Below are 25,789 nucleotides of genomic sequence, written 5' to 3' on the forward strand. Positions count from 1 at the left end.
TGATGTCTTGAAGGGTTCTGTATATCAAACTTTTGTATTCTGCATCTGGTAATTCCAGGAATGCACTTTCATCTAGAAGATCCCTGGATTCTTTGTTTTGAGAGCCTGTTGAGGTGATCATGGCCTGTTTCTTTATGTGACTTGATATTGACTGTTGTCTCTGAGCCATCTATAAGTGATTGTATTAGTTTATGCTTGCTTACTGTGTCATAGCTGCTTGCTTTGTTTTGTTTTGGTATACCCCTTTGGGTTGCTTGAGTCAGCTAGGTTGATTATTTTCGCCTTTGGAGGTCTGGTGTCCCGTCCCCAGCTGGCTAGAACTGTTATCAGGTAAATCAGTCTAGGAGTCCATTCAGTTTTCTTGTATGACTTCAGCTCAGGTTTCCAGGTAGCTGATATCAAGTGTGTGGTATAGGCCCTGTCCTACAGTCTTAGAGGGGCAGGGGTGACTGGCGTATATACCGGTATCTGATTGCAGCAGGGGGTCATGCTCTGAACAAGGCAGGGGGCTGAGAACTGACCCCCAAGTGTCTCTGAGGAAAATGCATCTCTGTTCCCTAGAGCATGCTGGTGGGTGGGCTCTGCAGAGGGACCATGGGCACCCAAAGTTTTTGTTGTAAGGGCTGGGAGGTACCAGTTATCCCTGGACCCCTGTCACGGGTGGCTGTGTGACCCAAGTGGAGCCACCAGTCCTTAGGTTCCTGTTGTGGGTAGGTGAGGACCTTGTTTAATAGGCAAAGCGATGTCAAATGTCAAACACCCACCTCTCCAGTGCACCGCTGAAATGGTTGGAGTGTGCCAACACGGGCCTATTCTCCTGAAACAGGCCCACACAGGTCCATGCAGAAGAGAAAGGTGCTCAAGGTGCACGGACAGTTTATGCCTGGACAGGAGCTGCTTCTGTCCTGAGCTCCCCCGGTTAATGGAGCTAGCAAATTATCTTTTCCCCCAGTTGCAAATTTTTTCCTTGAAAAAAAAAAAAAAAAAAAAATTTTTTTTTTTTTTTTTCTTTTACCAAGGCCAGGAGGATGGCTCCAGTTGCTCACCAGGATCTATCTCAGGCCTAGGGATTCAGCTGCTGAAGCTGGCTTGGGGGTGTGGGGAGGCGTGGTAAAATATATGCAAGTACTTAGCTTTTGCCGAGAGCACCCTTCTCCTTGGGTTCCAGAGGTATGAGTGGGCTGTGTTGCTGGCTGCTTCTCCCTGAGGAAACTGCGGCCGAACTCTAGGACCACTCGCAGCCGCTGCCACTACCTCTCCGGGAATGGTGCCTGAGGGCTCCCTGCGATTCAGGTCCGGTAACTCCTCTCTACTTCTGAACAGTCTCTTCCTTCCCCTGCACCTCCGTTCATTGTCTGAGCTTGCCTTTGATGCTCAGGGCTCCCAGCTTGTCACAAATATACTCGTTTCACTTGTTTTCTCCGGTCTTTGTTGTAAAGAGGGCTCGATGGAAGCATCTGTCTATTCCGCCATCTTAGCTCTCCATCTTCTTTTAATGCTTCCCACATAGTTCAATATTTTGCCCATAGAATCCTTCCCTATCACAACTCCAGTCTTGAATTTTTTCTTCAGTTCTTTCAGCTTGAGAAATGCCAAGCACATTCTTCCTTTTTGGTTTTCTAACTCCAGGTGTTTGCACATTTCATTATAATACTTTGTCTTCTCAAGCTACCCTTTGAAATCTGTTCAGCTCTTTTATTTCATCATTTCTTCCATTCATCTTAGTTACTCTACATTCGAGAGCAAGTTTCAGAGTTTCTTCTGAATCCATATCAGTCTTTTTTTTCTTTCCTCTCTTTTTAATGACCTTTTGCTTCTTCATATATGATGTCCTTCATGTCATCCCACAACTCATCTAGTCTTCAGTCATTAGTGTTCAATGCGTCAAAACTATTCTTGAGATGATCCCTCAATTCTGGTGGGATGTACTCAAGGTCTTACTTTGGATCTCGTGGATGTGTTTTAGCTTTCTTCAGCTTCAACTTGAACTTGCATATGAGCAACTGATGGTCTGTTCAACAGTCAGCCCCTAGTCTTGTTCTGACTCATGATATTGAGCTTCTCCATCCTCTTGTTCCACAGATATAGTCGATTTGATTCCCGTGTATTCTACCTGAAGAAGTCCAAGTGTATAGTCGCTGCTTATTTTGCTGTATTTCCAATGAATAAGTCACTGGTCTTGCAAAATTCTATCATATGATCCCTGGCACCATTTCTATCACCAAGGCCATATTTTCCAACTACTGATCCTTCTTCGTTTCCAACTTTTGCATTCCAATCACCAGTAAATATCAATGTATCCTGATTGCATGTTTGATCAATTTCAGACTGTGTAAGTTGGTAAAAATCTTCAATTTCCTCATCTTTGGCATCAGTGGATGGTGTGTAAATTTGAATGAGTTGTATTAACTGGTCTTCCTTGTAGGTGTACGGATATTATCCTATCACTGGCAGTGCTGTACTTCGACAGATCTTGAAATGTTCTTTTGACCATGGATGCAACACCATTCCTCTTCAATTTGTCATTCCCAGCATAGTAGACCATATGATTGTCCAATTCAAAATGGCCAATATCAGTCCACTTGAGCTCGCTAGTGCCTAGGATATCGATCTTTATGCATTCCATTTTATTTTTGATGAATTCCAATTTTTCTTGACTTATAGTTCATAAATTTCACGTTCCTATTACTAAATAGATTTTGCAGCTATTTCTTCTCATTTTGAGTTGTGACACATCAGCAAATGAAGGTCCCAAAAGCTTTACTCCAACCACTTCATTAAGGCTGACTCTACTTCAAGGAGTCAGCTTTTCCCCAGTCATATTTTGAGTGCCTTCCTCGGAATCGACTCGACGGCACTGGGTTTTTTTTGGGTTTCCATACTATGTCAGACAGTGCTCCACTGCTATTCATAAGGTTTTCACTGGCCAATATTTTTAGAAGTAGATTGCCAAGTCCTTCTTCCTAATCTGCCTTCATCTGGAAGCTCAGCTGAAACCTGTCCATCATGGGTGACCCCGCCGATATTTGAAATACTGGTGGCACAGCTTCCAGCATCACAGCAACACACAAGCCACCACTGTACAACAAACTGACAGAGGTGTGGTGAACCCTTTTCTTACCAGACATTATCATGTTGGCTTCTTCAAAGTCCAGCCACAGAACCTCCTCTCCTCCCACTCTAACCTCTCTCAAGTGATCTCAGCATTTAATTATCATTGATATACTGATAATTCTCATTTCATAACCACAAATTCACGTTTACTTTTGAGATTTAAACACTATCAAAGGTTTACTTCACATCTCTTGCTTTGTCTCAAAGAATATTAACATCAGCATGTCCCAAGCTGATATCATTATCTTTTGCCCCATCAATCTCTCTGTCTTGCCTGTCTTAGCAGTCCAGCACTACTATTCATCAAGATGTCTAAGCCACAAACGTGGGCGTGGTTCTTGACCTTGCTCTTGCCAAAGCTACCTGCACACAACAAGCCCCATCAATTTCACCTTCCAAGTATTTGTCACATGGTTCCACTTTTCTCTACTTTCATTGCCATCACCCCAAATCAACTTACCATCATCTCCAGTCATCTGCTGTCCACTGATAACAGATCTCACTGAGGTCACCCATGAGGCCACTACATTACTACATCAAATGCACATTTTCAGAACTCATCTTACCTGGCCTCAGTAGCACTGGGCACTACAGAACACTATCTTTCTTAAAACTAGTCTCCTTTGACTCCTCGTTTGGCAGAGATGTAAATAAGGGAAAACTCAGGTTTGGAAGACTGAAGTAACCTATCTGGTCTCCCATACCTACTCTGGCCTTTCCTCAGTCTACCGGCTACCTGCTAGAGAAATCAATCTTCACAAAATGCTGATCCAATTATGAAGTGCCTCTGAACAGCACCTTTAAAAAAATAACTACAGGCATCCTTGAGACTTGAATCATCTCTGCCATCTCAGCCTACACCTCTCTCCTCACTCTCAGCACTCCAGAAACATTGTCCCCCCTCAAATACTTCACACTACTACCCAGCCATCCCTCCCCTTGCTTTACCTTCAGCTTACTCTTTGGGGAAGCCTTTCCTGGTCTCACAAACTAGGTAAGGTTTCTATTGTATACTCTTGTTGCACACTCTGCTTGTTCTCCACATACTTAGCATGCAATTGTAACTGAATACTATGAATTTTTAAAATTTATATCCTCCTATTAAAATAAAAAGTCCATGAGAATATGTGCCATGCATTATTTACTAGAATTACTCTAGTGCCTTATAATCTAAAAACAAGACACAAAATAAATATCTAGTATATGAATAAATAAATTAATTAGAGGGACTGAACTGTAGCTTCCTAGGTTTGTCCAGCGTAGGTCTGATGCATTTCAGGCTATCTATGATGTGGAAAGTTCATTCCCTCTAACAGCTCTATCAAGTCATACATCTACCACCAGGTTCTTAAGTTTGGGAAGTTTTGTACAGAATGTATTTCGTTCTCCTACAGAAAGTGGCTTTGTTTTCACTCTATTTTCATCTTTACTTACCTGTTAGTCACTTGCTTTCCCCAATCTGTTTCCTGAATTTCCACAAAGGTATCTGCTTAGCATATAGTGAATATTCCTCTGTTCTCTTAGGTCTATTTTGTTTGAAAAAGTTTATGTTCTATAGAAAGGTTGGCCAAATTATGTCACCAAATCTTGGTAACAACTTAGGCCATATTTATTGCCCTTCATTAAAATTTTAAATTACATTTATTATGATAATCTACATATGAAAAAAATATATATTTTATAACATCCTTTTTAGCATGGTACCTAAAATTGTTAAACACATAGAAAGTCCTCAATATTTGACTCAATTACTACACATCTCCTCAGCCTTCTTGCTTTACACCCAAAGTTATACTTAATTGATTTCTTTCCCTCTAAAGTCATCTTTGAAGATACTGGAACAACAATGGTACCTCACTGGCTCCATCATTTCTTGAGAAAATAATGACCTTGAACAAATTATTTACTGTCTCTGTATCTACATTTCATCTGAGAATTAGGGAAAATACAATCTACTTCATGGCACTCAATAAAACAGCACGTGACATGTTGGGCACAAGGGGACCTAAGGCTCCCTAAATCCGAATCTGATGCTGTTCATGCCACAGATTTGCCAGAACCATTTTCTTCACGTTGCCTTTAAACCTGGAACCTAGTCTACTGAACCTACTCAATGGTGTCAAATCATTGACATTTATTTGAGGGTGGGATTAATTTGTAGAAAGAGGTAGAAAAGCTGAATTCTACTAGCTGTTAAAGCAGAAGACATATGTAAGTCAAAAGAGATATAGCTATAAAGTAAAGAGATAAATAGTGAATAATTTGTAACCACTTCCTAAGGCAACTTTTAAAAAAGTTTAAGAAATAAACTAGGCAATGGGAATCACTGGAACAGGAAAACAATCTTCACAAGTGGAGTCTTTGAAAATTACCATTATGGATGTTTTAAGTTATGATACGCACAGCTTAAACCATCATTCGCCCTAATTTACAGTCCAATATGGAGAAATTTTAAAACAAAAAGGTTACTTAAGGCTGAGAAGCATTTTCAAACCTTGTTCATCAAAAACCTGGTATGTTACATCATCTGCAAAAGAGAGAACAGAACCAGAACTAAGTGTTAAATGAGTAATTTCATATAACTGCTTAGCTAAAAAAATACAACTTAATCTCACACACAGAATTCTATTACTTTAAACATTAATGTCTGCACAGTCTCTGATTATTGCATCTACTCAGAAGCAACCAAAAGAAAGGGCAAGTATTTTCACAAAATTTCTCAAATTGACACAATGCAAGATACACAAAAGTAGTCACTAACATGTGTTTTTGTAGTAGAGACAGTGGTAGATGAGGTGAAATATGAAAGCCTGAAATTCTTCCAGTAATCTCACTTTGTTATAAGGCAACAACAAAACCCACTGCCATCGAGTCGATTCCAACTCATAGCGACCCTACAGGACAGAGTAGAACTGCCCCACAGGGTTTCCAAGGAGCAGCCGGTGGATTCAAACTGCTCAACTTTTGGCCAGCAGCCAAATGCTTAACTACTGTGCCACCAGGGCTCCATAAGGCAAAAAGTCATCTTAAAATAACTTCTTTGACTCCTTTGAAAGAAAAACCACCATGTAAACATAGCACTGCAGTTGAAAAGCCCTAAATTATATTTTAAATTTAAATATATACATATAAACATTCATCTAATACCTGCAACATGGTGTAGTCTTTCCTCATCTGCTACTGGTTCACTGGAATCTAAAAAAAAAAAATTACCAGATACCAATCTATAAGATAAACATCTTATTTCTAATTCTTATAACCATGTAAGAATTATTGTTTACTCCTTTAATATTCTTTAATAAAACTTAAGTAAAGTTCCACAATTTGTTCTCTAATCACAATGAAAGTAGGGGAAATAGGATTTGTACCCATTCTGACTCTACTACATTATATGCCTCTTTAACTCCTAAATATTCTTTCCAGTATCCTACTTACAGAGACCAAACTCCCAATAATGATTTGAAAAACACATCTCTTTTTTCCCTCACTTCACCATGTGACATTAAACTATTATTTAGAAATTGCTATAAGTATCTGGGTAATCAAAATGATTTATGAGTATTATAAAGAGATCTCCGTGTTGACTCACAGTGAATGGCCAACCCTGGGTTAAAATGGCCTTGCATTTTAAAGTTTCGAGCCGAAACGTGTATCAATATGTTCAATATTCACAAACCTGGGTTTTCCTGTTCATATATTATCTCTTCCACATCCTGACTATAGTCCTGTGGAGCTATAAATTAGAAAATATTTAGGAAATTATAAATGCAGTTCAAATAAGAAGAAATATGATTGCTATTCAACACAAGGAAAGCACAAAGTTTCTAGAAATAATAGAAATGCAAAATGAAATCATAATGCTGTTCAAATTTACATTCACTCATGGAACAAACAGGTACTAAATGTGCTAAACTAAAGCTTAAAGATGAATAATACAGTCCCCATCATCAACAGTTTTATACTCCAATGACAAAACAGCGGAGTTAAATTCTTATTCAGCTTATGCAAATTCAACTATATTCGGCCAAACAAAACTGAGAGAAAAAACAGTACTGGTGAGTCCTCCTACCATACCATTCAGTAAGCAGATGCCAGCCAAGAGCCCTGAACAAGGAAGCACTTACCTTCCATCTCTCACTGAGACTCAACAGCTAAGTCCCTGTGGTGTTTCTCCTGAAGTAGAGTATAATTTCAGTGTTTACACACACATTTTTTGAAATAATATGGGTCCTAAATGCTAGCCAACTATATCATGTAGTCCTCAAGCACGGGAGGAGTGATCTAGTCCAACTCTGGAAGAAAAACTGGCCAACACCACACAGGCATGTTGAAAGATGATACATTAACCTCCGGTGTGGCCATACCACCTTCTAGAGATACATGACAACACATATTGGGGCCTTTCACTGACTTTGTCATTTAAGACTAAACAACAAGCAATCGCACTGTACCTTTTGACTCAGTAATCCCATTATTGGGAATTTATCCTCAGGAAGTAGAATTCAAAAGCACAAAAACTATATTCACAAAGATTTATTTATATAATATATATACACACTCTTTTATAGAAAAAAGATTCATTCTAATCAAGGAAGAATAGTCTCACCTGTCTCTTCTACTTGGTAACTGTCCTCGGTTTCTGAAAAAATAACAATGATATTACCATTTTCAGAAAAGGATATGTATATGTATACTGTATATGTATATTCTGAATCTATGTTTATCATTACTTTTATTTTAAAAGAAATAACCATTAAAATAAAACATGAAAATATCAGTTAAATATCTGCTAAAGCATTATATCTTCTATTAGAATGACATTTTGTAATGTCTCACATATTCTCTTACTTGACCCACTCAACAACTCAAAAGGTTACTAAACACCATTACTTTTGCTGAAAAGAGAAAGGCTAATTTATTCAGAGTAGTTTTTTTTTTTTTTTTAGTACAAAGGCTGGGCCTAGCGAAGATGCTAACTTCTAGTCCGTTTCACAATCCAGTATAGCATCCCATTTTCTAGACCTGTCCTACCATTTTCTAGAGCAAAAGTGCATTGTCTACAGATGGGAAACACAAAGGAAGAAAGGAAGAGACTTTCTAAGTCTGGGGGGCTGAAAGGCAAATGTGTTGATAACTTCACCCCCATCTCCCGGACAACAAAAGTGCTGCAACCAGAAGGGGCTGGGATGGCAAACTTTCTGTTGCATATATTTTATCACAATTGAAAAAAAAGTCCCACAACCATACGATCCTCATCGCTCTTATGATCTTTGTTAATTATATTCAACAGATATATAAAGTTGAAAAGGAGCCCTGGTGGTGCTGTAGTTAAGGTGTTCAGCTGCTAATTGAAAGGTCAGTAACTGGCAGCCGCTCCGCAGGATAAAGATGTGGCAGTCTGCTTCTATAAAGATTACAGCCTTGGAAACCCTACACGGCAGCTCTACCCTGTCCTATAGGGTCATTATGAGTCAGAATCAACTCGACAGCAGTGGATTTATAAAGCTGAAATATTTTTAATTTCTGAAGACTTCCAACAGGCAACTTTTAAGTTCAAACTGACTATTTGCTCCAAAAAAAAAAAAAAATTAGACCAGAAAATAAGGTTTCTTCAAACATGTGAACTTCTGAGAAGAGTTTCTTTCCACCCTAATCGATAACTCCTAACTTCAGGAATGTCAGCTTCCTCCTGTTTCTGATGATCTGAGTGTCTTAACTGCGTAAGTACACTTAAATGCACAAGCAGCATCTACAATAACCACAATTTGGTGCAACTGTGGATGCTGGAGAGCCAGCTGGCCACAGACAGGTGAGGCATCACGGACCCATGCGCGTCATCTCAGCAGCAGCCCTACTCAGAAATTAGAAACTTTTCTCCCATAGAAATCACGACACAGATGATTGTTCAAGTTCTAAGGTGAGTCTACAAATGCCTATTTTTAACATACAATGTCCTGAAATTAAATACATTTTCAAAAACATTTTGTGTATTTTTCACAGAAAATTATGCATTAAATTCTGTAGGCTGAGAGGGGAAGCAGCCATCACTTATTTCCGTGGGAAAATACACTTCCCGCTCTAAACCACAGGCATGAATATGAGCTCTGGAAACAAACCCATTTGGAAGTGAGGGTTGGGTTCCTTCAAAGGTAATTGTTAAAAATATCAACTATTCAGAGAGGTAGGAATATTTTTTGCTTTTATTACTTTTATGCTTTAAAAAAGTCCTTGCAACCACTGACCAGCTGTATTGTACAGAAGGCTACCTCTCCACTCAATTCTTAAGGGGGACAAGCCCTGCTGGGCTCCACCTGATTCCCTCTGGCTACGAGCACAAGCTTGCAAACCATAGCCCATTCACAGGCTGTGTACACATGCCACAAGGAAAAATAAAACCAACAGCCACTCTTTTTCTCAAGTCTGGGTCCACCTTAATATCACCTGGGAGCTTTTAAAAAATTACCCATTCTTGGGGTCCCATGTCCCATACACAAACATTACAATTTTCTTGGTGGGGAACAAGTAAAGGATTTTTAAAAGCTTTTCAGGTGACCTCTATTGCATCTAGGCTTGAAACCACTTATAGGAATATCAGATTATCTTAGTGTATCATGACCACAAGAGGTTCTAAGTTTATGGCTCCAGGCTTTCCTACCTTCACTAGTGCTATGGGTTTGATCTATTGCCCATCACAGTGCTGTCTACTGCTCTGAACATAATGTAGTCTTAGCTAACTCTGGAACCCAGCCAGGCACCACTGGTCTAGATGCTTTGTGCCTCATGCTATTGCTGTTGCATAAGTCTTGAGACAATTCCACCATATGCTCCGATGATTACTATATGGTGGAACATAACATGTAATATTGTGAATTTTGTGTTGTTCCATCAATGTCTCTCCCAGTTTCAGCATAGGTTTGTTTTCTTTCATTACTTTTCAGAACTGAAACATGCAATGTAACTAAACACTATTTCATTATTCAATTATATAAAATAATTTATGCTTTTATATATTTTAAATAAAGGACTACTTTAAAGTAAGAGGAGAGAGAATGATACCATAAAAACAAAGCATTATGTAGTTAATTTGGAAGAGCTTCATATAAGAGAGATAGTCCCACATTTTTTAGCATAGCAGAAACCAAAATACATGAATAAAGTTTTTTATCCTCACAGAAATTACTTGTCTCCATAGGGTCGCTATGGGTCGGAATCAACTCGATGGCAACGGGTTTGGTTTTTTGGAACTCAATACTGAATCTACCTTTCTATAATGGTAACTCCAGCTTGCCTGTTGCAAACGGGCTAAGGTAACCATTCATGTGACACTTGCGTAACCAGCATTTAATTTAAAATACTGATATACAATACCCAAAACCAAACCCACTGCCACTGAGTCGATTCCGACTCATAGCAACTCTACAGGTCAGAGTAGAACTGCCCCATAGAGTTTCCAAGGAGCGCCTGGTGGATTTGAACTGCTGACTTTTTGGTGAGCAGCCACAGCACTTAACCACTACACACCAGGGTTTCCCTGATATACAATAGGTACCAGCAAACCATGGGCTGTGCTGAAACCAGCTGCCTCCCTTTTTTGTAAATAAGTTTTACAGGAACACAGCCATGCTCAATAACTTAGGTATTGTCTATGGCTGCTTCTACAGTGCAATGACAGAACTGAGGAGCTGCAACAGAGACCGTATGGCCCACGAAGCCTAAAATGTTGATTACCTGGTGTTTTACAGAAAAAGTTTACTGACGCCTGCTATGTAAGCTAAAAACTGTGTCCTATGCACTGTCATTGTTACAGAGTTCGTGTCAAAACAAGAGTCTGTGATAGATGATCAAGTCAAACGTTTCATCAGTTCTTTGAGTTTCCTATAACAAATGGCACCCTAGGAAGGAGACTATAGTAAAAGTAATTTGTTGAAGTATTTCACTTACTTTCTGGAACATATTTATATATTCCGAGGGTTTCTATTAAACCACTTTGACTCAGAGTATTTATTTTAGGAAAAGGTTCACTTTAGTTGAACTTTTTAGCTTCGACTTAAAAAATGTCTAGACAAAAGATGAATATTGATGCTAAAGAGGTTTAAGAAAAACGTCAATAATTATAATTACAAACTGCCCACTGTATTTATGACTGAAACCAAAAAAGTTGTTCTACCTTCATGAAATGTTTCAGTTTCCAGGCTCTCAATTTTATCATCTACGTGACTTCCTGTAAGGAAGTCTTCATCTTTCAGCTGCGGATCTCTTGCTGGCTCATCCTCTTCTCGAAGCAGGTCTTCCCCTTCAACAACGATAATTAAACAAAGGAACAGCTGTCTGCATTATCAACATACACACATAAGCTTCCCTAGAATGGCTGCCACGTGCTCCCTCCCACCGTGTGGGGATGTCCCCACCCCACTCAGGCCACTGCAGACACTGCTGCACCGTCCAGACTTCGAAGCTGTTTTCTCACTCTGGCCAAGTGCTAGTCCATCTAAAGGAGGGACAGGTTTCCTCTCACTAGAATGTGAACTCCTAGAGGACAGGGACTTCATATACTTTGTCCACTACTGTATTCCCAGCACCTAGGACTCTGCCTAACCACAGGAAGTGCTCAGTAAACATTTGATGAAGGAATGAATCAATGAATGACTTAACCATTATTAACATATTTGCCTCTTCGATTCTCACTGAGTCAGAGAAATGGACACCGTAGGACCGTTCGTTGAGAACTGACAAAATTTCACCTAACAACTTTAAATGACTATGCAAAATGTATAGCAAAGAACAGCGAGCCACCTATCTAAACGGTACGGTAGTCACGGATTCACCTGTGTTATACTGGGCTCCCAAAGGTTCCTACGTTTCATCTTTAAGTTATGCGAAGATACCCATTTTCTCTTCTAAGATGAACTTTCATGATATACTGGGCTGTTCTGCCTCTTTTGTGTAATTGTTGGATATGCTACGTTAGCCCACCGCAATATGGTTTTAGCTTGTCATGGTGCTAAGAATCCTCCCAACAATAACTTGACACGGCTTCACGCAGAGTATCTCCTTCATGTAATACTCTAAAAGAAGAACTAGGGTGAATGGGCTTAGCTTGCAGGCCAGCACAGTGGTCAGGAGCATGGGATTTGGAACGTATGGCTCTGGGTCTAGGCTCTTCCACACACTGGCTGTGTGACTGTGGGAAAGTAACTAAAGCACTCTGTGCCCATAATTTCTCTTCCACAAAACGGGATAATAAGATTACCTACTTACAGCACTGTTGTGACAATCAAAGCACTCAGAGAAATGCCTGGCCCGTAATAAATATTCACATATTATTATCATTACTATTCCTATCCTGGTAATCACAGTGATTTTACTATTTCTACTGCTACTGAACGCTCCCCGCAGATTGCAGGTTTCCTTACTCTATCTTCAGTGGCACAGAGTAATGCTCTCAGATGTTTCTACCTTTAGTGTGGCAGAGTAATGCTCTCAGGCATTACTGAATTTTGTAGGTTAAATGTCTTCTGGCTGCTAACCAAAAGGTGAGCAGTTTGAAACCACCAGTTGCTCTATGGAAACCCTATGGGGTCACTATGAGTCAGAATCCATAGATGGCAACGGTGGTGGGGGAGGCGGGTATTTATGCCTACAGTCTTTGTTTTCTGCCATCTCATCACAGCCTGCTATGCGATTTCTTCTCATTTCAGATTTTCTGCTGCTCAGTAAACTAGTCCCCCATTCTGATTCCTCTTACTAACTTTACTTTTTCTTCTTGCCATATTCCTTCTTCTGGACTTACCTTTCACTCAGTCCAGTAGAGCTTTATGGTTTGGCATTTGCAGAATTTGTCTCTTGCCAAATTGTGTTCACTATTGTATTCCCAGCACCCTAGCCATCATGTTCAATAGAAAGTTTTCAGTAGGGACACCAATTAAACAGTATATTATCTTTCTGTCTTCACTATCCAGTTAGAATAGTGTGGTATGATGAAAACAGCTAGCCTTTCCCAACAGCTTACTAGACTAGCCTTGCTAAGTCCCTACATCCACCATGCCAATCCCATGAGATAGTTACTATCAGCTCACTTTGATAGATGAGGAAATTGGGATACTCTGCTAAGGTCACACGGCTAATAAATGGCAGGTACAGGATCTGAACCCAGAAGTGAAATACAGAATCATAGGGAGAGAGACATTACTTTAGAGATGGTAGCCAGGAAGGCCAGGTTTGGGCTGGTGAGTTGTGAAGGTCAGGAAGAAGCATGTTCCAGGCAAAAGATACAAAGGCCCTGTGGTAGCAATGGGCTTGGCAATCACGCAGGAAAAAGAGAAGGCCAGTTGGGCTAGAGAAAAGGAACTGAGGCAAAGAAATAGACTGGGACCAGATAAGGCAAAATTGGGTGGGAGGCCATGCCAAATATGGATTATAGAGGATCAAGGGTGGGAACAGGGAGCCCTGACTCTGATGTTGGCTGATGCACTGCTTATCCAGGTATGTGCTGGAGACTGGCAGGACCTGCTGATGAACTAGATGTGAGGAGGGCAGAAGAGGAAGGAATAAGGAAAACTCTCAAGTTGTCTTAAAGAACTACAATCCAGATGTCTTGAGTAAGTGCACGTTTATTTGTTTGTTTGTTTGTTTAGGACAGAGTGGGGGAAGGAGCTGTGAGATGGCAAGGATCAAGAGTTCTGTTTTATGTCTGTTCTAAGTACATCTGAAGTTTGAGATATCTATAAAACATCCAAATGCAGACATCAAATGCTCCGCTGAATGAAGCTGAAGGTTAGATGAGAGACCCGGGCCAGAGAAACCTTTTCAGATGTCATCAGCACGTAAGACATATTTAAAGCCGTGGACCTTAGGTGTTTTTGAAGGATAAAGCCTTGCTAAAGAAGAGGACAGGCCTAAGATGAAGCTCTGTGTCAAGAAACACGGTGTGAGACATGATTTCCCCCTCTTTGTCTTCCCCCACCCACCTGCCTGTCTCTACCCCACACTTACGCTTTCCCCATCCCCAGCTTCCCCTACATTCGGTGTGGCTAACCACTAGTTTTTTTTTTTTTTTTTTTTTAACCAGCTTGCTGACTCCCTTGCACTGACAGCCCATCCTCCCACCTGGTGCCACGGCGGCGTTGCACTGTCCCTCCCACCCATCTTTAAAGTGCTGCTGACAGAGCACACCACACTCAACACCTTTCAGTGGCTTCAACTACGCTTAGAAACAAGTAAAAATGTCTACGGAGCTCCTTCCTTCCTGACTCTCCACCTACAGATTCTGTGAGCCTCCATCCAGCACTGCTTTCAGGCCCCAGAAAGCTGTCTGCCTCCCTGCCTGCCTCCATCCTTCAACTCTGGACATCAAGTTCCTTGCTGCCTGGAAGCCTCTTCCAACCCCCAAGTCTGGGTAAACCCCACATAGCACCTGTGTCTCACCATCACAGCCTTTCCCTCATTACAGTGAAATTTTTTTTTCACATATTTAGGTTATCTGCATCATTCCGCGTTAGGTTAAAGTTTAAAAAAAAAAAGACGGAGGAAGGAAAAGCCTGTGCTTACCCATACGGGCAGCTTATGTTCAGGCAAGGTAGGCTTCCTATTGAGGAGAAGCTGAGAACGAAAGGACACAGGCTTCCATACCTGTCACAGCCATCAGTCAAAACCTCCAACTTAGCCCAATCCCGCCTCCCCAATGAGGCGCAGATGGATTTGGTTGAGAAACTTTACACATAACCCTAAGACACATAACCCTAAGACACGTAACCCTGTAACTTAGAGGACTGTTTAGTAGGCCCAATAAAGCCCAATTTGTTTTTAAGACAAACAAGTTACATTTTGGCATTAAAAGCCTTCTGCTTTTGTCAAGGAGCACTTCAAGACACAGCATTAAAAAATTCCTATATCATTTGTCACTAAACCTGTAAAAACAAACAAACAAACAGAAAAACCTATTGCCCACTGAGTCAATTCTGACTCATAACAACCCTACAGAACAGAGTAGAACTGCCCCATAGGATTTCCATGGAGCAGCCGGTGGATTCAAACTGCTGACCTTTGGGTTGGCAGCCAAGCTCATTTAATACTCTCTATACAGAACTTCGGGAACCTTGGTGGCATAGTGGTTAAGTGCTACGGCTGCTAACCAAGAGGTCAGCAGTTCAAATCCACCAGGCACTCCTTGGAAACTCTACGGGGCAGTTCTACTCTGTCCTAGAGGGTCCCTATGAGTCGGAATCAACTTGATGGTGGTGGGTTTGGTTTTTTTTTTTGGTTTATACAGAACTTCTGCCCTAATTGCGCAGTGGTTAAAGCTACGGATCGCTAACCCAGAAGCTGGCAGTTGGAAACCAACAGCAGCGCCACGGGAGACAGATACGGCAGCTGTTTCTGTAGAGATTTACAGCCTTGGAAATGCTAGGAGGTTGCTATGAGTCAGAATCAACTAGACGGCACTGCATTTGGTTTTTTTCATACACAACTTCAGAGCGCTGGTGGTGCAGTGGTTGAAAAGCTTGGCTGCTAAGCAAAAGATTGGCAGTTCAAATCCTCCAGCCACTCCTTGGAAATCCTGTGGGGCAGTTCTACTCTGTCCTATAGGGTCGCTATGAATCTCCTCAACAGCACAGGGTTCTGTTTTGGTATACTGAACTTCATGAGAAAGTTTTCAGATGTATAAGTGCTGGGGAAAATCTTCACATTCCCTGAGTGACCAGCATGTCTTTTTCCTCTCTGGTAGCATGACTATACAGTTTGAAAGTTTCTCCAGTTTTGCTTCCTTGACTAGCCAAGCACGAAGTAAAATTTGAGGGTCGACTGTAGCACCTGCAGAGCCCATTACAGCTTAGCCGGTTGTGCTCTGGTCTCCTCCTCCCAGTTCTTCCCTCTATTCTTCATGTAAAGGAGCCCTGATGGTACCGTGGTTAAAGCACTCAGCTATTAACCAGAAGGTCAGCGGCTGGGACCCACCAGCAGCTCCATGGGAGAAAAATGTAGCAGTCTGCCTCCATAAAGATGACAGCCTTGGAAACCCTATGTGGCAGTTTTACTCTGTCCTATAGGGTTGCTATCAGTCAGAATTGACTTGACAGTTGTGAGATTCTTCATATATCATTAATCTCATTTGTTTATTCTCACTTATTTCTACCATTGCTTTATTAGGTTTATACAATAAATTCCTTCAGAAATGAGGCGGTGTCTAGCTGAAATAAGTCTAATGCTATTTCAGAAACACTACCTATTCTCTAATAACTTTGAATAAAGTCATAGAAAGCCAACCAACACTGAATTAACATTTAAATTTAAAAATAATGTCTAAGTCAACTTACGTAATTTAACATTATTTTAGCAACTCGTGACAAAACAGACTTTAATTCATACCATGTTCTGTGTGTAGTGTTTCATGGAAAAGGGACTGAATTTGTTCTTTTACGTCTTCTTCGATATCCTGCGGTTCTAAAATAATTACAAAACGTAACTAAGTAAAAAGCTTTTCGACATTAATTCCAACACAATTTTCAACAAAAATGATATTCACATATACACAAAAAATGAATATATTTGGCTAATCAATTACGCATCTTTTTCATATTAGTTTAACCTTTTTTTCCTATATTGGGTAAGTACGGTAGATAGTTTTCAACTGGTTCTACTTTGTCAGCAGATAGAAATGTTAAGAGACATCTCAGTAAGATTTTTAAAGAAAGAAAACTATTTCAGGCTCAGATCCTTCCTTAAAAAAAAAAAAAGCTGCACTCAGAGAATAATTATTTCAGTCATTTTTCAATAATTAACACAATTCATGATGGTGACAAAATAACAAAGGGGAAAGATTAATAACATCAAACCTATTCAGAATACTTCCACTGGTCAATTACTGGTCCCATGTTAAGGACAGCTAATACCTAAATCGAACTTTTTGAAAACATTTTTCTTTAAAGCCATCAATAATACAAATATTCACTTTATAAAATGTTAACATGCAAGGAAGGACAAAGCTTTCACAAGAGATGTATAGGGAAATGAAGATACAAAATGAGGAAGACAGGTCAGCAAATGACCACAAATATTAAAATACGTGGTCACCGCTATCTTCACCGACAGCAGGAAGGCCTCACCTGACTGGTCTGGTGACTGGGGGATGGTCAAGGGACGATAAAAAACAGCCACATGTTGTTAACAAGCCTGAGTAGAAAACCTTCCATTATACCTGACAGCCCTGTCTTCTTTGGAGAGCCCTATCGGACAGTAAAGTCCACAGACTGAAATAAATTTGAATCACAAAAGTAAAGAACATTCTGAAATGACCATTGTGCCTATCAGATCATCAGAATTAATGGCTGCCTCACACAATGAAGTAGCAGCTATGGTTACATTGATGCTATTATACCCTTTGTCTAATAAACATAATTTCAGTGAATAAAAGTAAGGCTAGACTTGGCATTATAAATGCTCTCATACGAAATAATGCCAGTGACATCGATTATGTTGAAAGCTAATCTTTATCGAAAAAAATAAGCTAATTTGAACTTCTGGAAGGAAAAGTGTTTAAATGCAGCATTTATTATGCTAATTTAATCATAACATAAAAGTTTTTTAAAAATACAAACGTCTGCCTTATACTATTGCAGACGTTTGTGTTCCCTAAGCACTTCAGTGTAATTCTCCTGTCATTATAGAAGACTGTGTCGTCTCCATCTCTCCCTCATCATCTCTCTCAATGTCTAGGATCGATTCCTAGCTGGACTCCCAGCTTTACAGCTGTTCAAAGCACCTCTGCACCTCTTCAGGGAACACACTGTGAGTTCTGCAACACCGGGAGGAGGGGGGATGCACCTCACTCCTTTGCTAACCCTTAAATAATGGCTTCCTTTGCTATGAGACCGAATGGACTCTACAGCAATGGGTTTTGGCTTGCTCTAACAGATGAAAATGCAGGCTCCTTGGAACGGAATGTAAAATCTCCACAATCTAGCCTTCACATCTCCAGAATCTTCTCCTACAAGCACTGGCTTTGAACTCGGTAAATACACCATGCTGCTAGAGGTCCATGGTTTTGTTAATTCTCTCCCTTTCTCCTGGGTAGAGGTACAGGACAGACTGCAATGGGTTAAAGAGTGGATGGAAAATAAAGTGAAAAAAATAAGAGTGGATTCTTCCTTCAAAAGTTTGGCTAGCACAGTGAGGAGCCAGACTGGAGAGCAGACAGAAAGGAATGTAGGTATCACAAGAGGTTTCATTTTATTTCATTTTAACGAGACACATGTAACTATGTTTATACAACAGGTGGATGGAGTCAGAGAAGAGGGAGAAGTTAAAGACCTGGATAAGAGAAGGTTGAGAAGACAATATTTAAACCGAAACAAATTTTGTGAAGAAGCTGAGAAGATTATGGGCTGATAATAAATGGATCGATTAGGAGAATACGTCAGCAGTAATTTTCAAGAGTACTATAAACAAAAAAAGGAAGAGCGGAAAACAAATTGCAAGGCTTTTCAGAGTAGGTACTGGCTTTGAAAAATTCTATGAGATTTTTAAAATTATAAATGTATTCAGTATAAAGTAAAATTTCAGGCACTAAATCAGAATAGACATTTAAATTATATTATAAAGTTTAAAAAAATTGTTCAATATCCAGAGTCATGGGATGATTCTAGCAATTTTACAGGAAAGAGAGACAGTATATTATTCTGAGATTATGATTTGAATAAATAACAAATCAGAAGAACATTAAAAAAAAAAACCCATTGTCATCAAGTCAATTCCAACTCATAGTGACCCTACAGGACAGAGGAGAACTGCCTCATAGGGTTTCCTGATGGATTCGCACTGTCAACCTTTTGGTTAGCAGCCGTAGCTCTTAACCACCACACAGCCAACACAGAGAACTTAAGAGGAAGGAAAACCAAATGTTACTCATCAGTTCACAGCGATAAAAGCCTGCCACATTCTTTTCGGATCCAGTACTTGAAACTGCCAGTAATATGGAGCCCTGGTGGTACAGTGGTTAGGTGGCCGGCCGCTAATCAAAAGGTCTGCAGTTGGAATCCACCAGCTGCTCCTTGAAAGCGCTATGGGGCAGTTCTACTCTGTCCTCTAGGGTCCCTGTGAGTCAGAATCAATTCAATGGCAATGGATTTGTGAGTGTGTGTGTGTGTGTGTGTGCGTGCACACACACACACACACACACACAGGGGTTATGCAGTGTTGTACCTAACATTTCCAATAGGTGGCATAATGAAACCAAATTTCTTGAGTACAGGGTAAATGAAAATTTTGCAGAAACTAAATAGTGGTGAAAAAAAATAGTACTTTATAATAAATACCATAGTACAAAATAGTAAATAATACTGCTCAATTAGAATTTCATTTACTAATTAAAAGATTACAAGATTTCCCGACTTACTGGTCACAAGCGCTGGGGCGACTACAGAGCTACTTACAGACCTAGGAAAACATGCAGATCAAGACACGGTCACATGGATGTCTAGAAGTTTTTTCATGTGGAAAGGAAATCCTCATATTAAAAAAAAAGTTGGGAACCCGCTAGATCTACTGTGTTAAGTAATGTGCAATGACAACACTGATGTATAGTGTCTATTTTTACACTATACATGTAATTCGGCACAGCTGTTAGAACCGGAACCGAGAAAAGCACCTTAGTTCACGATGTTCCTAACAGTGTGATCCTGGACAGGGAATCTATGCCTTGGCTTCTTTATCTCAAACATTAAAATTATTCTGTGTAAATTTTTTTCTAGAAAAAAATCTCTGTTTACTATAAAATTTCAGAAGAAAACGTAATGCATTATTCTGTAAACTATGTGACACAAATTATGGGCAGCACATAATTCTGTAAATTGCAAATCAGCAGAGCTGCCAGGTGAGGACATTCCTGTTGCCCGGAGGACTAGTACGGCTTACCTGCCCCAGAGGGTGCCTGCTCCCTGGGTGCGCCCCGTGGCTCCAGCTCTTCCCACGGCACTGCTGGCTCTGAGGAGGAGCTTTCCTTAAGTCCTGCATTTCGTATGCACAAAGTTAAGCTTTTTTCTTCTTTTTTTGACATATGAAACCAGGAAAAATGATATTTTTAAACAATAATTCTTCCAAGTAATTCAAAGTTTCCAACACTATATACGACATGAAAAAGTTTAAGTGCTTACAACTTGGCATAGGAAAATAATTTAACTTCATGTAGGCCTTTAATATCCCTTTATCTAGGTATATCTTTAGTTTAAAAAATAAAACAAAAATCATTGCTTAAATATTCATCTCTAAATATATAGGCATGTTGATACCTGACAAAGGGAGCCCTGCTGGTACAGTGATTAAAGCACTTGGCTGCTAACTGTAATGTCAGCAGTTGGAACTCACCAGCTGCTACAAGGGAGAAAAATGTGGACCTTGGTTTCCTTAAAGATTTACAGCCTTGGAAATCCTTTGGGGCAGTTCTACCCTGTCCTATAGGGTTGCTATGAGGCGGAATCGACTCAAATGCACTGGATTTGGGTTTTGAGGATTTTATTTGCCAAAAGAAGTTCAGTATGAGTTCAAACTCCTCTCTTGTTCATACATATCAGATTAAGTGACTAATTAATTCCCATCCTGAACTCTGAATTCAGTAATAAGACAAGGAAGATGCACTTGAGCTCTTATTATCTCTTGTGCACTCCCTATTTTGGTTTATATTTACTATTATTGAAAAACTACAAATCGCTGAAGATGAGAAATCATACACATCTATTTAGCATTATCTAAAGGTAACACTATAATTAATGACATTATCCCGTAACAGCTAAAGAATATGAAATAAAAGTTCCTTTTTTTAAAATGTCTTAAGGAAAATATGACATCCTGGTAAATTAACATGAAAGCTACTTTTAAAGTCAATGCAAGTCTAAACTTTATCATATTAGGTTAGCTCATGTTTTATGTGTAGAACATTGAAACATATCCTCAATTAAACATAACTATTTAGAAAATGAACTAGGTTTGAGAGTTTGATGGTTTCATTTACTGAATTCTGGGGCTCTTTCCTCCTTATTGAAAATCCTGTGCCAATGGCTGTCACTAATGGGAGTAATGCAGGCTAACAGCCTAGAGTGAAAAGGTCAGAACAGTTGTTTTACGCACCTTTATACAACTCTTTTCATTTACATATACCATCACACATTGCTTAACCACCACTGTAAGTTCTGTGAAATAGGACGTTATGTGATTTGGATGTTGTATGAACACCATGTTATTTTCTTATGGCTACTTTGAGATAGCAGAATTGTTTCTTACCAAGGGCCAGGGAGGGCCTTGAGTTCTGCTCGCTGCTATATGGACCTGGGTTGGTGGCTGTGACCCAGGGAACCAAGGGGGTGGAGAGGGCACGCACTGAGCTGACATAGCCCAGGGACTGGGTCTTTAGTCAAGGCCCTCTGGAGGCCCAAACAGTCCTGCAGGCCCAGTTAGCTGATAAATGAGGTCTAGGGGCACAGGACAAGCCCAGGGTAGGTTCCCAAGCACAAGGCGGCCTGAGGCACAAAGGCGAAGAGGCTCCCTCCTGGCTACATCTGGTTACGTCCTCTATGTCCTGTCCTCCAGCCAGGGCTTCTCAACTTATGCACCCACAGGCATAAACGTGGTCAGACGTTGCCCTAACAGACGTTACGTAGCTCATGATTGTATACTTATGTAGCTTGGAAATTCTCAAGGTCTTTTACTCTTCTTGATTCTATTTTTCCCCTATCATTCCCTTTTCTGTACCTCTTCATTTCTCTCTGGTTGATAAAAACATTACAGCTGCTGCCTTCTCACAAATCCCAGAAAGACTGAGAGATACACAGGACCCCACCTCATCACTTACACTTCCTCTAGTTGCTTATTTCCAACACTACTAGAACAGAACGAGTACTGTCACACTTAGGTGTTCTACCCCTAAGGGTTTGTGAATATAAAGTACATTCCAAAGGGAATGTACAAAAATACCCATAGATCCTAACTGTAGTTCAGTTTCAGGTTGGGGTGGAAGGAATGTGCTGGGGATAAGGGCCTATTAAAACATCCTATTTAGAAGTCCAAATTCTGGGCTGAAAAGTAAGTACCCTGTCATTTCCCATTTAAATAATCCATTCTTACATGCCTCAACTGTTAACAGGATAGACATGGAACTGCCCGTTGCCAAATTCTGCTGAATGAACACGGCTGTTTTTAGGTGCCACTGAGTTGGTTCAGACTCATAATGACTCTGCGTACAACAAAAAGATACACTGCCTGGTCCTGTGCCATCCTCAAAATCGTTTTATGCTTCAGCTCATTTTTTGCAGTCACTGCGTCAATCCATGTCATTGAAGCCCTTCCTCTTTTTCACTGACCCTCTACTTTACCAGACATGGTGCTCTTCTCCAGGGCCTGGTCCCTCCTGATACCATGCCCAAACTACGTAAGATGAAGTCTTGCCATTCTCAGTTGTAAAGAGTATTATGGCTGTACTTCTTCCAAGACAAATTTGTTCATTCTTTTGGCAGTCCACGGTACATTCAATATTCTTCGCCAACACTGTAATTCAAAGGCATCAATTTTTCTCTGGTCTTCCTTATTCACTGTTCAGGCTTCCACACACATATGAGGCAAATTAAAATACCACAGCTTGGGTCAGGCACACCTTAGTCCCCATAGTGACATCTTTGCTTTTTAACACTTTAATTGTGTATCCAAGTAAAATGAAATCCTTGACAACTTCAATCTTTTCTCCATTTATCATGCTGCTACTTATTAGCCCAGTTGTGAGGATTTTTGTTTTACGTTGAGGTGTAATCCGTACTGAAGACTGCAGTCTTTGATCTTCATCAGTAAGTGCTTTAAGTCCTCTTCAATTTCAGTAAGCAAGGTTGTGTCATCTGCATATAGTAATCTGTTAATGAGTCTTCCTCAAGTCCTGATGCCACATTCTTCATACAGTTCAGCTTCTCAGATCATTTGCTCGGCATACAGAAAGCCCCTTGTTACACAGCTTTCCTGATTTTAAACCATGAGTACCCCCCTGTTCTGTTCCAATGACTGCCTGTTGGTCTACGTACAGGTTCCGCAGGAACACAATTAGTTGTTCTGGACTTCCCATTCTTCACAGTGCTATCCATAATTTGTTATGTTCCACATAAATGCCTTTGCATAGTCAATAAAACACAGGTAAACACCCTTCTGGTATTTTCTGCTTTTAGCCAAGATCCACCTAGCATCATTCCTTGTTCTAAGTCCTCTTCTGAATCTGGCTTGAATTTCTGTCAGTTCCCTGTTGGTATACTGCTGCAGCTATTTTTGAATTATCTTCAGCAAAACTTTACTTGCTTGTGATATTAATGATATTGTTCGATAATGTCCACATTCTGATGGATTGCCTTTCTCTAGAATGGGCACAAATATGGATCTCTTCCAGGCAGCTGTCTTCCAAATTTCTTGGCATAGACAAGTGAGTCCTTTCAGCATTGCATCAGGTTGCTGAAACATCTCAATTAGTATTCCATCAATTCCTGGAGCCCGTTTTTCACCAACGCCTTCAGTCTAGCTTGGACTTCTTCCCTCAAAACCATCAGTTCTTGATCACATGCTGCCTCCTTAAATGGCTGAATGTCAACCAGTTTTCCTTGGTACAGTGATTCTGTGTATTTCTTTAATCCTCCTTTGATGCTTCCTGCACCATTCAATATTTTTCCCATAGAATCCTTCATTATTTCAACTCCAGGCTTTAATTTTCTTCTTCAGTTCCTTCAGCTTGAGAAATGTTGAGCATATTCTTCCCTTTTGGTTTTCTAACTCCAGGTTTTTGTACATTTCATTACAAAGATTAGGGTAAACCTTACGAATCTTTGGAATCAGAATCAACCAGTTTATCTTTGTACTCTCAGCATATAACACCTGGCACACAGCAGATGCTCAATAAACACTTGTTGACGGGCTGGACACACCTAATGGTGAGTGTTCTGCTTTACTCTAAATGGCAGCAGAGATTCCTGCAGGGCCAGGGTTTAGTAGCTGCATGAGAGTGGCTTAGGGCTGTGAGATGGGACATGGGAATCACGTCAATTTCTCAACCACTACCATCTACAAAATTCCTCTCTCTGCCCCAGCACCCGGGATCACAGTCTCATGACTTCATCTACCTGGGACAGTCCCACTGTATGTCTGCTGTTCTAGTGTAATTATTTCATTCTCAAAAGTATCTCAGTCTGGATGAAAAATTAGCTGGCCATCCCTCGCTAATCCCATATGCAGCAGGCTTTCAAGCCGTGAAGGTGCTTCGGAAGTTCGGGAGATAATGAAGTATTTTACCACCGAACAATAAAGATTTAAATTGCCTGTAAACCCTACTCTTATTGGAGTTTGAGAAATGATTCATTTGAAAAAGAAGTTTTAAAAGTACTTGAAACTACTAGTAAACAGACATCAACATACAATGCCTCAACTCTCAGCTGGGGTTACATCAGCTGGATGTCTTGGTCTCCAAAATTAAAACCGTAAAACATGTGAAAACCTAACAGGAGAAAGCAAAAGCATATAAAAGGTGAAAATCCTGACCAGTTTTCTTTTCTGTCCAAACTGCTGGTGAATTCTAAATTTATCGATAGCTGGTCACAGCTATTTCCAGAAGTGTAATCAGAACACAGTTAAGTGACATTGTGGACTTCAGAGAAGCTAAGGATCACTTCAATAACACATCTCCTTCCCTAGATCCTTACAAGCTTTTTCAAATTTAACAAAAACACATTCTGAATTCATTATTATTCCTTTAATAATCCATCATGTCCAAGAATCAGTCCTATGAGCTTCACTCCAGTGGTTCAAAAAAAAAAAATTATTTTGCCATCCAAATTCACGTTGACCCATGAATAAGTGTCCCCCACAAAACAATGGTAAAGCCATGTCTCATATAAGATTTGTAGCAAAAAATAAATATTAGTCAAGAAAGATACATACGTATAAGGTCAATTCAGAACAAATGGAAAGGTTTTCAAATTGCATTTATTATGAAGAACAGATGGCAAGGATGTAGCACTGAAATAAATATTCAAAATTACTTTATGAAATGAGATGTATCAGTTTTGTTGCTCCTGGGGCTGTGTGTAACAAAACACCGACTGACGCTGTCTTGAGCAATAAGGAAATTATCTAACAACACAAACTGCAGGCGCAGGGTGGCTTGATCTCAGCCTTGGATTTGCTCAGCACTGGCTTCCTTCTTAGGCCCGCAACTGCAAGCTTCTCTGTCAGAGAAGATGATGTCCACGAGCAAAAGGACCACTTCTTTTTGCTTCTTTTTTGCGTTAAGAGACTCTTTCCCAGAAACTCCAGCAGTCTTTGCTTTCAATTTTAATATGCAGAACCAGGACCCACATTCATTTCTAAACCAATCACTGGCAAGAGAAACAGAATGACCACAAGTGCCTGGAGTAACTATCTAATTATCTAGGGCTGAAAGAATGCAGGGTGTCAACCACAATGGCCACTCCATGATTTGGAAAATAAATTCCCTTAAAATGTACCTTGATTTTAGTTATTTAGGCCCATCATATTAATTATGAATTTTTAAAATCATGTTTGCATTTAATAAATATGTAGTTATCCTTCTAATTTTAATTAAAAAATGGAAGTGATATAAAATAAATGAAATCATCCGCTTAAATCAACCTTTCATAGGAAATTTGAT

General features: G+C 40.0%; 1 protein-coding gene across 21 annotated transcripts in view; it reads right to left on the bottom strand.

Annotated features, from left to right (window-relative positions):
• The window catches only part of ASPH (aspartate beta-hydroxylase), a 299,144-nt gene that overhangs the window by 179,686 nt on the left and 93,669 nt on the right, over positions 1 to 25,789 (bottom strand). For 8 of the 21 annotated variants that reach the window (XM_023545707.2, XM_064267732.1, XM_064267733.1 and 5 more), the window contains 7 exons: positions 20,023 to 20,151; positions 16,480 to 16,554; positions 11,282 to 11,407; positions 7,721 to 7,753; positions 6,791 to 6,847; positions 6,262 to 6,309; positions 5,609 to 5,641 (listed from right to left, as the gene is read on the bottom strand). In XM_023545707.2, coding sequence (XP_023401475.1) covers positions 5,609 to 5,641; positions 6,262 to 6,309; positions 6,791 to 6,847; positions 7,721 to 7,753; positions 11,282 to 11,407; positions 16,480 to 16,554; positions 20,023 to 20,151 — 501 coding nt within the window. The remainder of the gene's footprint in view (positions 1 to 5,608; positions 5,642 to 6,261; positions 6,310 to 6,790; positions 6,848 to 7,720; positions 7,754 to 11,281; positions 11,408 to 16,479; positions 16,555 to 20,022; positions 20,152 to 25,789) is intronic. The other 13 variants (XM_064267741.1, XM_064267735.1, XM_064267731.1 and 10 more) reach the window with 4 other exon arrangements.

The sequence above is a fragment of the Loxodonta africana genome, chromosome 14, assembly GCF_030014295.1.
Source record: "Loxodonta africana isolate mLoxAfr1 chromosome 14, mLoxAfr1.hap2, whole genome shotgun sequence".
Classification (NCBI taxonomy): Eukaryota; Metazoa; Chordata; class Mammalia; order Proboscidea; family Elephantidae; genus Loxodonta; species Loxodonta africana.